General features: G+C 33.6%; 1 protein-coding gene across 1 annotated transcript; it reads right to left on the bottom strand.

Moving 5' to 3' along the window:
• Positions 1–6,628, bottom strand: LOC123906080 (beta-galactosidase-like). The gene is made up of 19 exons (XM_045955929.1): positions 6,473–6,628; positions 6,279–6,374; positions 6,064–6,176; positions 5,855–5,921; positions 4,494–4,586; positions 4,176–4,319; positions 3,607–3,695; positions 3,364–3,469; positions 3,170–3,257; positions 2,850–2,968; positions 2,586–2,753; positions 2,215–2,390; positions 1,984–2,093; positions 1,771–1,880; positions 1,562–1,672; positions 1,314–1,424; positions 1,013–1,218; positions 624–927; positions 1–148 (listed from the first exon to the last, which is right to left on the bottom strand). Exons 1-19 carry the CDS (start codon positions 6,626–6,628, stop codon positions 38–40), a joined length of 2,478 nt encoding a protein of 825 aa, XP_045811885.1. The 3' UTR covers positions 1–37.
• Positions 6,629–17,348: the final 10,720 nt, after the last annotated feature.

Genomic DNA, 17,348 nt, shown 5'->3' with positions numbered 1-17,348 from the left:
TATACCTAACCTAAAAAAATTGCTTCACCACATGATCCTAGCTACATAGGGCCTCAACTGAGAACTTCTTTGCAATTCCTGGACATGGGTCTCCCCCAAAATTTTCTGGAGCTACAGTTACCATGCAAGATTGCTTGCCAATGCAGTCCTGCCAAAACATAATATTTATTGTTAGCACAAGAGGTTAGGAAGCAGAGTAAATATGAAAGGTGGGTGCATATTAACTCGGTATCATAAAAAATATAATAGTAAATCATTAGAGGCTTGGCTTACTAAGTAAGTAACATCATATGATGTATATATTGTACGAATTTGGATTTGTTGTGGCTAACAATCCACGCATTCACATAGTCAAGGATGTCAGTGGTCGTTGTATTGAGATCAGACAATTCAAATTTCAATGCATATTTGTTTTTTTTTTTTAAACGGACTGAATGCGTAGACTATTTTAAATCTCAATCCAATGACGACTAACATCCTTAACTATGTGAATGCGTAGACTATGACTTCAGCAAATCCCAAGCCAAATTGTACAAGGTTCTAGCTGATTTTTATTAGTATTGCTATTGGAATGAAACAAATAGCTAAGTAAGAATTGACACTAAACGAAATGGTAAACATACCCTTTGAGGAGCATCATATGATTTGTGAGCATGACAACTCCCCTCTCTATAGTTTCCACAAGTTCCTTGTGGCAATCCATAGCTAGCAAATTTAATTTGGGAGATCTTTTGTCCAATGGGACACCACAAATCAGCTAGTCTAGTAACATTGTTCCTAAGTGTTGGTTGATTTTCATATATATCAGCACAAACACTTCCTGTTGTTCTTTTCACCAAAGATATTCCATTAGGGTCACCTCCCCATTCTTCAAACACAACCAAATAGTTCCCTCTTGGGTTCAACCATGACCTAGGAACATGGTACCTGTCCAATTACAACAACAGATTTTACATGATGTTCAAATTAAACCATTCACTATCGTAAAATAAGATGTAGTCCAAATTCTTACCATTTCTGTGAGGGTTGTCCGCAATTCGTCCGACATTTTGTTTCGGTATAAGTTCCGGCATAATAACAATCCTCACATTTACCGCGTGCTATATATCCTGGCCAATGTCGTCCGATGTTACGACCGTTTATCCATACTTGACCCTTTCCCATACTGCTCATATCTAGAGCTAATGGATCATTGCCTGCTGGTGTTCTAAAAAATGCCTAATGACATTGAAATACAAAATGATTCAGAATACATTTAGAGGTAAGTGATCATGATTACAAAATTAAAACATATGTTGAAAATTTAATCATACCTTGTACCATGTCAAAGGTTTTCTTATAGCCAATAATGATCCTTGTACCCATCTAACTGATGTGCTTCCACTTAGAGTGTGAAGTTTTAAGGCTTCACCCTCAAGACCAATCTGCCCAACAACAAAAATCAAATGAAATCTCTTAATGTTGCATTATTTCCGAAAAGCAAAATCACATATAATAATGATTGATTCATACATAACGCGCTAGCCAAAATAAACCAGCAAAACATTGCTAGCCAACAAACCTTGTAAGACCATTTTTGTCGAGACAAGTCTCTGGTACCCTCGTTTAGTCCCTCGAGTGTGACCGGGCCTAACACCCCGGCATTCCATGTCTCAAAGTGCACGCCGACATTCTAGGATTAGTTGAAAAGATTTCAAATAAGTAAATATTATGAAAATTCAAAAAGTATTAAAAATAGTTAAGATGTTACAAAATTTCAAGAGAACTTACCGGGAGACCGACAGTAATACTAAGTAAAGAGATCTTGTTATTTCCAATCCTTAGATTAACATTCTTACTAAATGTTAATTTAGGAAACTCCAATGAACCATACACAGTACCTGCATTCAAACATAATGGATAAGTAATAATACTATAGTTTGCTATAGAACTGAGAAGAGAAAAAAATACTAAACAAAAATATAATTCACTAATTTTATTGACCTGAAAGTTGACCATTAATGAATACATGCATAGCATGACCTGCTGACATTATTGTAAGTAGAGGAGATTGTCCATTTTTTATAAAGCCTTCATTTGGATCAATGTTGACACTGAAAAAGTGATGCTAGTATTTAGTAGATGAAGAATGAGTATAAAGTATAAAGCAAAATTATCAAGAAGAAGAATTTTCTAATTATTAGCCTAAGACATAATCAGTTGAAAGACACTTACTCTGTCATATACCACAAATAATCAGTAGAATCTCGGGTGACGTTTATCTGCTCCCATAATGCATACGCTGTGATGGAATCGCGTTCATCGGATGATGCTGGTTCTTCATTATATGACTGCCAATAAAATGCACTGTTTGCAGCAGTCATCTTCATTGAGGAACTTTGAGTACCAAGCTGTATAAAATCAATTACATAATATTAATAGCCATACTTGAAAAATAAATCAACATAGACAAAATACAAAGAATTTATGCATAAATGATTAATAATTCACTTCAGTTTTATCAAACTGTTGTAACGATTTATTCCAGTTAAGTTTTCCTTCTTGACCCGACCTATAAACGGTCTTAACAATAAGTACTATCTTACCCTTGCAGTGTTGAAAACTGCAGTTTTGCAGTTAGGAAGAATGCTAACTGACCAAGGTGGCAGTTCATATTGTCCGTCCCCATATTTAACTGTCGCCGGATATTTGGTATCATAATTCGCAAGGAATGCAGAACAAACACCAGTAATATTTGTCTTGAATTCATGTACCTAAGATAACGTTAACAAAAGTAAGCAAGTAAATTTACAATACAAAATCTATTGTGTTGAGTATTCTCATAAAACCAGCTTATGGTCTTTAATTACCTCTAGATTTTTTCCTGGCCAAGTTACTGTGGGATCAACAGACAATAAAGCTGGTTCACATAGCTTAATTGCTTTATGTAAATCTCTTAAATGCCCCCATTTTGGTTGGTTCAAAAGTCCTAATACAGTCATTAGATGTAAAAGTTAGTTAAACAAGTTAGTTATAATAGTTAGTCACACTAAGCAACTGCAATCGGGAGAAGACTGAAACCACTTAATGCAAGAACTGACCCCCGAAACATATTAGGCACGGAACCGGATACTGTTGGTGAAAACCAAAAATAGAAGAAGCTTATTTTTATGTATTTAAAAGAACATACCAAATTCATCAAGAGGGGCATCAAAGTCATAGCTTGTAGCAATGAAGGGTCCACCAGATGTTCTATCAAAGTTGGTTCCTCCATGATACTAGATTAAAAAAAAAAAAAATATTACACTCAAGTTAAGTTAGAGTTTACAAAGCATGGATTGAATTCATAAATCACAATTGCAATGATTTATTTATTTATCCTACCATATAGTAGTTAACAAATGAGCCACCATTTTGTACAAATCTTGCAACAGAGAATGCCGTGTCTTCTGCTGATCTACGTGGAACTGCACCACCAAACTCTGTGTACCTACATAACATGAAAAATAAGAAGCATAAATAATGAATTTAGAATATGATATTCTGTGTGGTACATAACATGAAAAAATAAGAACCATTAAAGAAATTAGAATATGATATTTTAGGAATTTATTTGTTTTGACTTACCAGCCAGTCCAATTTTCAGTCCACATTTTGGGTTTGAAGTTCTTGTTGGGCATGAAGCTTTCACAGTAGTAACCATTACAAGTATCAATCTGTTGCACAAAATAAATATGAATTAGAGACAAATAATACAAGGGAGTAGAATCAATTTTTTATGCAATCAGCAATTCCAGACATTCACGTCGCAATTAAGTCGTTGGATCAAGATAGGAATGTCTAATTTGTAATGTAAATTTTGATTTTAAGAAATAATTTAAATTATCAAATTTGAAATGTGAATCGTCTGACTACGTTAATGTGTGAATTACTTACGGCAACAAATCCAAATCTCAAAAATAAATCAATTCAAGTAGTGCTAAGGGTGTATTTGGCAAACACGATACTAACTTTTAAGTTTATAAGCTTATATAACTAAAACAAACTTGTTTGGTAAACGTCGATTTTTTATGAGCACGCAACTTATTTTTTTTCTAGCTTATAACTTATTTTAATACGTTAGTTCAAGTAGCTTATAACTTATTTTGTAAGCTTATTGTGATGACAGTTGACAAAGAGAGCTCTAAGGTGCTTACAATAGGATCAGGAGCATCTTCTTGCTTGCACATAATCCATGGTACACCTGTATCTAAACTTACAGCCATTTGAGCAAACCATTTCGTGTAAGCTTTCCCAGGAGCACCAATTTCCCACTCCACTGGTCCATACTCGTTTTCTATCTATCATATTCAATTGCAAATTAAACAACTGTCAGTTAGGATCATTATAATTGCAATAATGTAATTGGCCAGCTTAAAACTTCCTAGCAATATAAATAAAAAATAATAATATGTGAATGTGAAGCAGAAATCAATAATACAAATAAAAATAACATTTAAATTATATTTCCTTGCCTGAGACAAAATTATTGGACCTCCCTGCGTTTGAAACAATTTCTCTGCCTTCATCATGTCGACAATCTTAGTAGTAAAATTTTGCATTGCCGCCTACATGTATCATCATATAAATTATATGATTGCTTAGAAAATTGACAGAATTTCATAATCAAATCAAATAATAATAATGATAATAATTAAGGGTCGCTAAGCGGCGTCTCCGACACTGGTTAAGAAAACAAAAACAAAAAACCTTTTAAGTTAAAAATAACACTTTTTTAAACCTTCGAGAAGTTGATTGCACAAGTTTCCATACCATATTACTATAAAATGCTTCCTTAAACGGTGCTCCCTTAAACGGTGCTCCCGTGCCCTCGGGGCACCGTTTAGCATAATCTATACCCATATATCCAGAAATATTAACTTTTGATGCAACTATTTTTTCCTCCAATTTTACTCTTCATTTAATCTATTTTATTTACAATTTTATTGAAAAAGAATTGTCAACTTGACTATCGGCTAGAATTTCACTTTTTAAGATAAATAAGTGAGACTATCTCCAATGATAGTACTTATTTTTTTTAAGTACTAGTACTTAATAGGTATCACCATTGGAGCAAAAACAAAATAGGACCCATCAAGACTTGGTACTTATACTATTTTTTGTGGGACCCATTAAAAAAGATGTAAATTTATTGGTGAGATGTGTTATTGGTAGGACTCATTTAGAACTTTTTAAGAGTTGTTTGGTTGGAGGGATTGAATACTTATTAGGTATTATTATTAAAAAATTATAAATGAATGATGTGTATACGTTAGATCCAGTTAAGTACCAAAAAATGGGGAGCTCCATTGTGGATGCTCTGAGAGTATCATGATTTAAACACCGGTCTCTGCATATAATATGCAATATTTATGTCTTTATCAAGTGAGTTATGCTCAAAGAGATTTTATCATTTTTATTCAATGAAATAGTAACTATTTTCTTAAATAATTGCATCTTAAAACAATATTGCATAAAATTGTTGTTGGACCGTATGGAGCCCCATTAGGTTGGATCAACATATTTGATTGAAAACAACCATATAAGTGATTTGATATCACATTTTCACCAAAAATCTTAAGACATTAGGGTTCGAAAACGTTCCTTAAGCTTTTTAATATACTCACAAGCCACTGCTTTAAAAATTTAGGGAGCTTGTGAGCATATTGAGAGGCCTAAAGAACAATATTTTTAAGTTTATAAATCACCTCACTTATATGTTGTTCAACATCAAATCTTTCAATCAATATAAAACATAATTCGCAATTGATATATCTCAACAATTTTACCCTTTAGTAGTAATATGTAATAATAATATATATTCTAAGTTTCTAACCTTGAAAGGCTCATTGTCTGTTCTGAATGCAATACCCGGGACATACTTAAGCCAAACAGGAAATCCCCTGCGTTTCAAATATTAAAAAGAAGACCTTTGAGTATAGTCCAAGCATTATTGTCATTTTCCATAAATACAAATATTATGCTAGAATTATATTGTAATAATAATAATATAGAATTATAATGCAGATTACAAAAATTGATTACCCCAAGTTCCATTCAGCACATGCGTAGGGACCAATGCGTAGATGAACTAAAAGGCCAGCTTGTTGCACCACCTTGATGAACTTAACCAAATCGTACCTATCCTCAAAATAATACTATTTTTTTTTTACAAAAAAAATTAATTAGCTTTCTAGTTAATAACATTATGACAAATTAAATTAAATTCAAAAGAAAAAGAAAAAAAAAAATTGAATTACCTGACCAGGAGAAGGTTCATGTCCATTCCAAAATACATAAGTTTGTATAACATCTAAGCCTCCATCTTTGGCCTTTTGAATAAGTTCTGGCCACATCTAAATTTATCCAAATATCATTGAGAATTTGAGATACATAAAAATTGTTTAAAGATTAACAACTTTGATGCAGCATGTAATAATATGATATACATTACCTGAGGTGTACTTCTTGTATAATGAATGGACCCAGAAATTAAAAGTCTTCTCTGTCCATTAACAACAATGGCCTTGTGATCATAGGTCACTGAGCCAGTCACTGAACAAACCCACAAAAATAATAATAGCAAGAAAGAAATTTTTGTATGCTTCATTGGTGCCCATGAACCCATGACTTGATCACTCATTAATTATTTTTTTTTAAAGAGAATAAAGAAAGAAAGAAAATTGGGTTATTCTTTTGATTTAAGTATAGTAGTTGAGGGGTATGGTATTAATGTCTAGCTGGTGAGAACTAAGAAGCCTACAACTTGTTTACTTAAATCAATGTACTTAGTTATAGAGATTATGGGGTGTTTTGTGGTTGCATAGCGAAAATTATTCTTATATATAGAACTAAGTTATAACTCAAAACATATTATTAAACTATATTTTTAAAAAGAAATAAATCTTCTCTACAAAAAAAAAAAATAAATCTTAAAATATTCTAAACAAAAATATAAATTATAAGATATAGTGATATTTTATTTTAAATATAAATCTAAACTATAATTAAATTTAAAATCTTCAACAAATATTTAGTCAAATTATTTCCTACAATTGAAAACCTTTGTTTTCTTCCATGACATTGACCCCACAAGGAATCAAAACAAGTGAGCATATACTAATATTGCCATTGCCGGTGGCCTATGGTAAATGTATCTTTATTTCCTTTCTTATGATTTTTTTTACCGTAATTTCTTTTCTTATGATGGTTATTATTATACATTTAAGACAACAAATGCGGAGGAGCATCTGACTAAAGAATAAATCTTTCATCTTGTAGGAAAAGGCTCCATTCGCCGCCAATGCGGAAGGATGCCGTCGAAAAGAATGCTTTAAGTTCTTATCGCGTGGCCGAATTCTATACTTAATTCAACGGACCAATAACTCTTAAGTGAGTTTGGTGTTATGCTTAAGCTATTTGCAAGCTCGATAGCTAACATAAAAGGAAGGGCACTCCCTCTAATTTTGAATATAAACCTAATTTTTAGGTTTATTGAATAAAGCATATATTTAAACTATAAAATTGTCTAAATACATGCTTATTTTTTGCTTATATTTAAAACCAGGTAGTATGGCAATATTTATGTATTAATGTAAAATAAAATAAAATAAAAAAAACTTTCTTTTGAGAAAAATTTAGGATTATGATTACAAATAGGATAAGAGAGTTGGATATGATCGGATATGGGCATGTGAATTTTATTTTACGGTAACAATAAAGTTTTTTTTTTTTAAGTTATCTTGATAATTTGGAGGTATTTGTCCATCAACCAACAAGATCAAATTATATACATACCAAATTATATTTCAAAGACTATTATTATAAGGGGTGATGGGAGCGTTTTTACCACACTTAAGTCAATCTTTGTTGTATGTTGTTATGGACTTGTATCGTTTGAAGGTGTGGTCTTATTTATGTTGTTGTTTTTAATGGTACATATTAAGGTTTTTGTTAAGTGTGTTTTAATGGAATATCAATTTTTTATGCATCTTTCGGCGTTTCTGATTCTATAGTTTCTAAATTATTTTACATTTTCAATTATTTTGGATTCCAGTTTCCAAATTAATTTACATTTCCATCGGGTTCAACCATCAATGCTGAATATGTCGGTGCAATCAAGACCGCACAAACTGTCAGTGCAATTAGGACCGCACAAAAAACAACAAATTAAAATTACCAAAATAAAAATTGGATTCTAGAATCCGAGTTTTTTAATTTTTTATTTTACTTCAAAGAATAGATTCCGAACAATTTTAAAGAGGCAAAAAAAAAAATAGAATTTTGAGAGGTCTTGAAGAAACATGAGGAGGGGCAAAGTGAAAAATTCTCTTGTTTTAGTTGAGAATACTCGTAATAATTTATTGGGCCTAGTTTTCATTTTGGCCTTAGAACGGACCCGGTTAAGATTTTCAACATGCTTGTGGGTTGTGTGCCATCGAATATACAGTTTCTTCTTTTAGCGCCCCATCCTTCCAATTCTACACCTATCACAATGTAGAATTCGAGTATGTAAATAACAAAAATTAGTTCACATTCCAGAATGTGAAAATGTCATTGGTTTCCATGACATAAAGGAAGACGCAGCTATAATGGATTTTCGCTCTTGTAGGGGTGCACCGGTTTGAGGTTGATTTGAAGTTTTTTTTTCTTTTTTTTTTTCGTTTTTTCTTTTTAGTTTGTTTCAATTTGAATCAACTAGATCAAATTGAAATTGGTTTGATTCAGATAATGGATTACCTCCCTCCGTTCTCAATCTTTGGTATTTTAAAGTTGAACATATAGATTAAAAATAATAATTTTTACCTTTTACTTTTAATAACTTATTTATTAAAAAGAGTAAAATCTATTTAATAAATGCTTTGAATAAAAATAAAAAACTAAAAAGACCAAATATTAGAGACAGAGGGAGTAATTTTATTTATAAAATATAATTCAAGACTAAGGACAATAAACTATAAGTATTTCAAATTAGTTAACAGGTGGTTGTTTTTTTTATCTAAGTGTTTAAGTTTTTATGGAATAAAATGTCACACACACTATGAGTCTGATTGGTATGTCCAATAAGATAGCTTATAGTTTATTGGACTAACTTATACTCCAAGTCTGAAAAGAAAAGAAAAAACAGTGTTTGGTAAAAAGTTATAAGCTATATTCAAAAGAAAAGAAAAAAAAAGTCTGATTGGTATGTCTAATAAGATAGCTTATAACTTTTTTCAGACTCAATAGTGTCTTTTGAATAAGCTTACTCCAAGTCTGAAAAAAAAAGAAAAAAAGTCTGATTGGTGTGTGTGAATAAGCTTATTCAAAAGAAAAGAAAAAAAAAAGTGTTTGGTAAAAAAAAATTCTCATTAGCTTATAACTTTTTTTGAGATGTTATTTCAAGTAGTGTTTAAGCTTATAGTTTTTTTCATTTCTAATCTTTAATTTAATTATTTTTTATAAAAAAAAAAATTACTCATTAAAGAGGAAAACTACCCACACTAGACATGCATGTCCTTTTATGTATTTTTATATCTATCAATCATTTGCGTTTAAAATTTCTATTATCACTAGCCGCCGCACAATAACACATCATTGCCTTCTCTTATTGTTTATCTTCTAAAGAGGGGTGATTTAGGGTCAATTTTGATCCAAAATCACCCCCTTGATTGTTTTATATTAGCTTTTATTTAAATAAGTGAAATTTCACATAGATTAGAGTTTTCCTGTTTTATTTTGTGATTTCTTTGCCTCAATGCGTCCCGTCTTCGTGCGGTGTTTGTTTGATCCCCGTCTTCGTGCGGTGCTTGTTTGCTTTCTTTTTTTTTGCGGCGTTCATTTGGTTCAGATTGACAGATAAACTTTGATCAACTACCGATTCAATCAATGACAAGGTCATCAACGATGAAGATCCGAAGACATGAGTATTTCGGTTACTTTTATTTTGTCACATTATTTGTATGCTTAAGCATGTCATTTTATGCTATTAACTTGGATGTTGTGAGTTTGTTCGTAGATTCATCCTTTACGTTTTTAGCGACATTGAATTTGTGTTTGTATCTGATGTGTTTATCAATTTGAATGAATGAATATTTTATTTTAGTCAAAAAAAATAATTTATCAATCATTTAAAAACTAATTTTATCAAATTCTTTAATTTTAATCAAGTAATTTTTCAGCTATCACATAACTTATCAATTATAAGCTAGCTTATAGCTTAATTTACCTAAACAAGCATAAACGCAGAAACTACGTAAAAAAAAGGCTCTCTATGCTTCCGAAACCCTCTTCCATAAAATAATTGGTAATAACCTCAACTATTCATTCTGCGACTCGAAACCATGTCAACATGGAAATTTGATTTTCACACACTAACACTTAATTTACCGCGAAACCAAACACAGACAATTAGCATAAGGGTGCGTTTGTTACGGATTAAAAAAATAGTGATTTTGATCTAAAATAATTTAGAGATTAGATTTTAGAGATTTTTAGAAAAGCTGATTTTACTTTGTGTTTGTTTATTATAATAATTTTTTATTTTTAAATAAAATAATCTTTAGTTTGTTTGGATACAACTTATAAAAGTGATTTTTTTAATTACAAACAATTTTCTCCTTTTAACATTTCTTTTCTCTCTCCTTTAAAAAAAATCTATTATTTTATAAGCTACTCTTAGTAGCTTATCATTTTTAGCTGTTTTCTGATTATTTTTAGCTTCTGATTATTTTAAAAATTTGTAACAAACAGACGCAAAACAATTAAAAGTGATTATTTTTATAAAAAAAGTAATTTTTTTCTAAAATAAGTGATGACGAATCGTCACACTCTCTAATCCATGCCTATTTTAGCAACATTAGATGCATTTTAGTAGGTTTTTAGCAATAAATATAAGAGAAATCTAACCATAAGCTTGATTACTTGATTTGCAAGAAAACAGGAAAAATTGCAGGAAATGGAGGATTTTCACTACGCTGGGGGCGTAGCCCACCACGCGCCGCGTGATGGAGCTCACAGGGAGCCAAGATTTTTACTCTGATCACGCGCGGCGTGATGCCTTACCACGCGCGGCGTGAAGCTTTGTTGAAGATGAAGATTGCTCTCTGACTTGATCACGCGCCGCGTGATTCTGTTACCACGCGCGGCGTAGTTGATGGATTTGCAACCACGCGCGGCGTGATAGATCTGGCGCGCGGCGTGGTTGCCTTCTGTATATATAGTTTCTGCATAATTCTGTTTTGGGGTTGGAAAATTCTGCAAATTTGATCTACATTCTGGGTTTTGAACTTCAAGATTGGGATTCAAGACTCCGAAGGAAGCTCCAAGCACATCGATAGCATGGATTCACAAGCCATGACATTGAAGCTCGGACGCGGACAAAGGGAGATGAGGAGCTAAGTTCTTCGGAGGTAGGATCTAGGATAGCCTAGGATGTAGATAGACTTCATGTAATCTGCTATATGTGTAAGAAACTACTCGGTTATAGTGTTGATTTAATGCAATTCGATGTTTAATGCTTTATAATCCTTCATTAATGTTGTAATGATTTCGAGTTAAGTCACGTGCGAGAGTATTGATTTAATTTCTGAACTGAATTGCATTAAGCGCTCGAGTGTCTCCGGTCGAGAGATTGAGGCATAGAGTGTAGCGAACGATTGACGCGCGTTAATATCATTCGTTGTAGGTAGCTTCCGCCCGAGAGATCGGGGGAGTATCGACAACGAATAGAGTGGATTTTGACAAGAGATTGCGATTCACTAATTTGTCGATCTAGTTGTTAACACTTGAGTAGATTCCTATGATATAGTAGATTGCATGTTGTTTAGCTATAGACTAGGCGATTCCGATGATTCTACCTCGCTTTTCCATTATATCAAAGCACGTTTTCTAGCAATTCATAACTCAACATACCCCCAATTTATGTGTATTTCTTGCATAATGTCTATGAGCACTATTCGACTAGTTTAATCACACAATCCCTGTGGATCGATATTTTTATTACTACGTGGTAATTCGTTCACTTGCGAAATAATCCATCAAGTTTTTGGCGCCGTTGCCGGGGATTGTGATTGATTCGACAAGGCAATAGTGTTCATATTTTCTGTGTTTTCCTTATTTTTCTGTTTTATATTTTTCTCCCGGAGCGTTCTACTTGTGTGTTTCATTGTGCATGCGGAGAACAGGTCCAATTAAGCTGGATTTCGATTCTGAAATTGAGACAGCAGCACGAGCAAATCGTAAAGCGGAAGGAAGATATGTTTGAATCATACAATCAAGAGGCACTCTTAACTAGTTGCAAGTTCAATAATGTCTTTCTACAAATCATTACCAAACAACTAGAAGCTCAATGTATGGTGCAAGCAACCTCTCAAAATAATCCTCATTTCAACACCTTCAATCTTGGAGTGAAGAATCACATGAATTGTTCTTATGGAGCTAATCTGAATCAAGCATTTCCTCAAGATCAACATTATGAAGATCACCTTGAATCTTTTGAAGATACTCTTATCTTAGCCATGAAGATGACTCAAGGCAATTTTGAGGTGATGAAGGCAAACCAAGAAGTGTCAAGCGAACGTCATGAAGCCTCCATCAAAAATCTCGAAAATCAAATTGGTCAACTAGCAAGGCAAGTCTCTTCTCTACAAACTCAAAGTGGTTTTTATGGAAACACCACAGATCTTCGTAATGAAAGTTGTAATTCCATTAATTTGAGGAGTAGAGAAGTTTCATCACAAGAAGTAGTGGAGAATCCTAAGAAGGATGAGAGTAAAAATGGTGTAGTTGAAAAGATGAGGGATGGTGTAGTTGAAGATAGAAAAGAAAATAAGGAAGAAGAAAAAAATAAGGAAGAAAAAGCTTATGAGGGTGAAGTTGAAAAGAGAGTGGAGAGTGAGTCTAGTGCCAAGAAAGGCAAGAAACCTCTTGTGAAGGGCCCCAAGTTTCAAGTTCCTTCACCATATGCTAGAATGCCTTATCCTAGGATGAAGAAGGTCAATAACCAAGACCTTGAATTTTGTGGAGTGGTATCCGAATGTTTCAAAGTGGAAGTGCTAGAGGAAGTGGTAAAAGATGAGAAAGAAGAAGAGTGGGATCATGAGATTGAAATTTTTCTTCAAAACTTGGATAACCCCCTAGAAGAGGAGAAAGAGCCAAAGGCAATAAAAAAGCCACCGGAATTGAAAGAACTTCCTCCTAAATGGAAGTATGTGTTTTTGGGTGGCGACTCTAGGAAACCCGTGATCATAAGTGATTTGCTCACTCCACTAGAAGAGAATGACTTGTTAAAAGAAGCGGAGAAAGTGAATGACGACCTAGGATGGGACTTGGATGGTGTGGTTCCTATCTATTGTTTGCACAAGATGGCCAAAGAAGAAGAGTCCGATCCGGTTGTCAATCCTCAAAAGTCTTCCACTTCAACATTTAAAGCTTCGGTGAAGAAAGGTTCTAAGAAATCTCCATCACGGTCTAGTAAGAAGGAAAGAACCAATTTGAAGACCAAAGGGGAAGATCTCAAGAGTGATTCGGGAAGTGTGAAATCATTACCTATTGATATTAATATTGCTCCTTTGAATGAAGAGAACAAGAGGAGCTGGGTTGAGTCAACTTTGAAGTATCCTCCCTAACTTGTGAGGATGAAGCGTCAAGCTAATGACGAGAAAGAAGCGCTTCATGGGAGGCAACCCATGAGTTTACGGTCTTTTCTTCCCTTTCACTCTTATGCTACTTTACTTTCGTTGGTTTGTAATAATAATTTGATGTTGCTTGGATTTGGCTGGATGTACTATTTTAACTCTGAATTTGAATCTTCTTTTGTATGATTATGGAATGGTTTTTACTTTTAGAGTTTGTTTCAATACTTTGGCATGTTCCTTCTAGTTACTTGAGTATCAATTGCTTGATTGTCTCCGCGTGTGATATGTGAAACCTGCAGTGCAATAGCTTGTTGCACTCATGTGATCAAGAGGCAAAGGAAGGGAACGCACACTTTTTGACCGGTTCTTTGATTCGACCCAACCGAGAGGTATTGAGCCAAACACTCCTTTTTCTTCTATGTGTGATATCCACTCATGTATTGTCTCTCGATTTTGCTTGTCGTCTTTTTATTTGATTGGTACCTTTGTAGCACACACGAGGCATGTTCCTTGGTACCTTTGAGCCTTTCTATCCACCCTTACATATAATTATCCTTTGCTTAACCAATTTGAGCTGAAAAAGAAAATGTTATTTTGCACAACCTTAAGAAAATTTTGATGAAAAAAGGAATGACTTTCTTGGAGGTTAGGCACCTAATTAGTGGTTGATGCGCATTGCTCACCACTAAGTTTGGGGTTGCTCTTTGGAATTAGCAAACAATAAAGTTTGGGGTGAGGGTACTAGAGAACTTACAAATGTTTGATTTGAAAAATTGAGAAAATTTCAAAAGTTACAAGGCTTTTTGTGGAAGAGAAAAAAAAAAAGAGAAACAAAAAGAAATGAATGTTGAAAAAGGGAAAAGAAATGCAAAAAGAAGTGATAGCCTTGAGTACAAAAAGAATTGCAAACTTGTGTGTTGAAATGAAAATGTTCTCTAGTCCACTATGTTTCAAAAGAATAAGGTTTTGGTTTATGAAATTTTCTTTGACTAATAGGGGGATCTAACTCCAAGTTTTTCTACGATTTATCCAAAATGTCACCATCCACCCTAGCCAAGCCACGTTATAACCCTAAAAGACCTCTAATGTGTGTGCACAAAGTGAACCGAATGAATTCTTAGACTACTTGCAAAATTATTGTTGACTTGCATTGATGTGTTGATTTGAGTGAATTACCCAAACTGAAGAGTGCATGTGAGTAGTGTGATGAAATCATAGAGCCGTGGTCGAAAAGTGTGAACTACTTGAAAATGTCTTGCGGGAACGATTGTGCAAATTGAGCATTGTTTGCAGGTGGATTATTGATCATCAGGTGATTCTCACGTATGTATGATTCGAGTGAATTTAAGGAAAATGCCAAGGTCTTGACACAAAAGCTTGAGGTAAAAGTTGTTTCCTTGAGGACAAGGAAAAGTTTAAGTTTGGGGTTGTGATGACGAATCGTCACACTCTCTAATCCATGCCTATTTTAGCAACATTAGATGCATTTTAGTAGGTTTTTAGCAATAAATATAAGAGAAATCTAACCATAAGCTTGATTACTTGATTTGCAAGAAAACAGGAAAAATTGCAGGAAATGGAGGATTTTCACTACGCTGGGGGCGTAGCCCACCACGCGCCGCGTGATGGAGCTCACAGGGAGCCAAGATTTTTACTCTGATCACACGCGGCGTGATGCCTTACCACGCGCGGCGTGAAGCTTTGTTGAAGATGAAGATTGCTCTCTGACTTGATCACGCGCCGCGTGATTCTGTTACCACGCGCGGCGTAGTTGATGGATTTGCAACCACGCGCGGCGTGATAGATCTGGCGCGCGGCGTGGTTGCCTTCTGTATATATAGTTTCTGCATAATTCTGTTTTGGGGTTGGAAAATTCTGCAAATTTGATCTACATTCTGGGTTTTGAACTTCAAGATTGGGATTCAAGACTCCGAAGGAAGCTCCAAGCACATCGATAGCATGGATTCACAAGCCATGACATTGAAGCTCGGACGCGGACAAAGGGAGATGAGGAGCTAAGTTCTTCGGAGGTAGGATCTAGGATAGCCTAGGATGTAGATAGACTTCATGTAATCTGCTATATGTGTAAGAAACTACTCGGTTATAGTGTTGATTTAATGCAATTCGATGTTTAATGCTTTATAATCCTTCATTAGTGTTGTAATGATTTCGAGTTAAGTCACGTGCGAGAGTATTGATTTAATTTCTGAACTGAATTGCATTAAGCGCTCGAGTGTCTCCGGTCGAGAGATTGAGGCATAGAGTGTAGCGAACGATTGACGCGCGTTAATATCATTCGTTGTAGGTAGCTTCCGCCCGAGAGATCGGGGGAGTATCGACAACGAATAGAGTGGATTTTGACAAGAGATTGCGATTCACTAATTTGTCGATCTAGTTGTTAACACTTGAGTAGATTCCTATGATATAGTAGATTGCATGTTGTTTAGCTATAGACTAGGCGATTCCGATGATTCTACCTCGCTTTTCCATTATATCAAAGCACGTTTTCTAGCAATTCATAACTCAACATACCCCCAATTTATGTGTATTTCTTGCATAATGTCTATGAGCACTATTCGACTAGTTTAATCACACAATCCCTGTGGATCGATATTTTTATTACTACGTGGTAATTCGTTCACTTGCGAAATAATCCATCAATAAGCTATAACAAACGGCCTCTAAAACGGAGTCAAAATTCTTACAAGATCAACTTAGACAAGACAACACGGAGTCGAAATTCAGTTAATTGAATTGGTTGTAGAAATTAAATCATCGATCGTCTTTATAATGATTGCAATCCTGATAGGTTCCCATAAAACAATAGCCAATCAATCGTATGTTGTGTCCATATATTTGATCTTATTACTGTTCTTTATTTGTAGTGTAACTTGCATTCCGTGATAGATTGATACTAGTAGTATAGTATAGTACGTATGTTTTTTTGGATACAAGTATATTAATTATGTTATAAATCCACAATATTTAATTAACATGCTTTCTTTTAAATGTATATTTTTTAATTAATTGAAATTTAAATTGATCACATTAAATTTATGTGAGACCTGTATAATAATTATTTTTTTAATACAAGTATAGTACTTATATTAAAAACACAATATTTAAAATGCTTTCTTTTTTGTCTACCAAAAAAAAATACTTTCATTTTAATGTATATTTTTTAATCAATTAAAATTTAAATTAATTACATTATGTGAGACTTATATACTTTAGTAGTTCCACTTATATTTAATCAATTATTAATGTACAGAGTTCAAATTTTGGCATGAACAATTTTTATTCAGATTTTATTTATCTTACTGCCGAACTTTAAATTATCGAAGCCTCATTTTTCTAAAAACCAAAAGGTTAATATCAACAATTTTTTTTATAGAGTACTTTGAAAAAAGCGTGTTAGAGAATGTCTGAGATCAATCAAGAAATCTTGAACTTAAATTTTACCTATAGCCTTTCCCTTCCCTTGCCCATGAAAATTCTGTACCCACCATAACACATTGAGATCTATATAGGGATATAGAGGGGCCATGGGCATTCTGTAATTGAAAGAAAATAAAATGTCATGTAGCAACTGAAAAGCAATGGCCCCATTGCCCCAATTTTGAAAAGTAGTATAATTTTGGACTCTACTATATTAAAGACAGAAATTACATTATAATTTCTCACCAAGTCACAATCAGAGACAGCATTGCCACT

Source organism: Trifolium pratense, linkage group LG2, assembly GCF_020283565.1.
Source record: "Trifolium pratense cultivar HEN17-A07 linkage group LG2, ARS_RC_1.1, whole genome shotgun sequence".
In the NCBI taxonomy this organism is placed as follows: Eukaryota; Viridiplantae; Streptophyta; class Magnoliopsida; order Fabales; family Fabaceae; genus Trifolium; species Trifolium pratense.
This window is presented reverse-complemented; position numbering and strand designations above follow the sequence as displayed.

Bases quoted from the DNA above. Each gene is read 5' to 3' on its own strand.
- LOC123906080 (XM_045955929.1), bottom strand. From the start codon at position 6,628: ATGAAGCATACAAAAATTTCTTTCTTGCTATTATTATTTTTGTGGGTT. The intron at 3,258-3,363 runs GTAGGATAAATA...TTTTTAATCTAG, and splicing joins CATTTGTTAACTACTATATG to TATCATGGAGGAACCAACTT. The intron at 2,391-2,585 runs GTAAGATAGTAC...GATTTTATACAG, and splicing joins CAGTTTTCAACACTGCAAGG to CTTGGTACTCAAAGTTCCTC.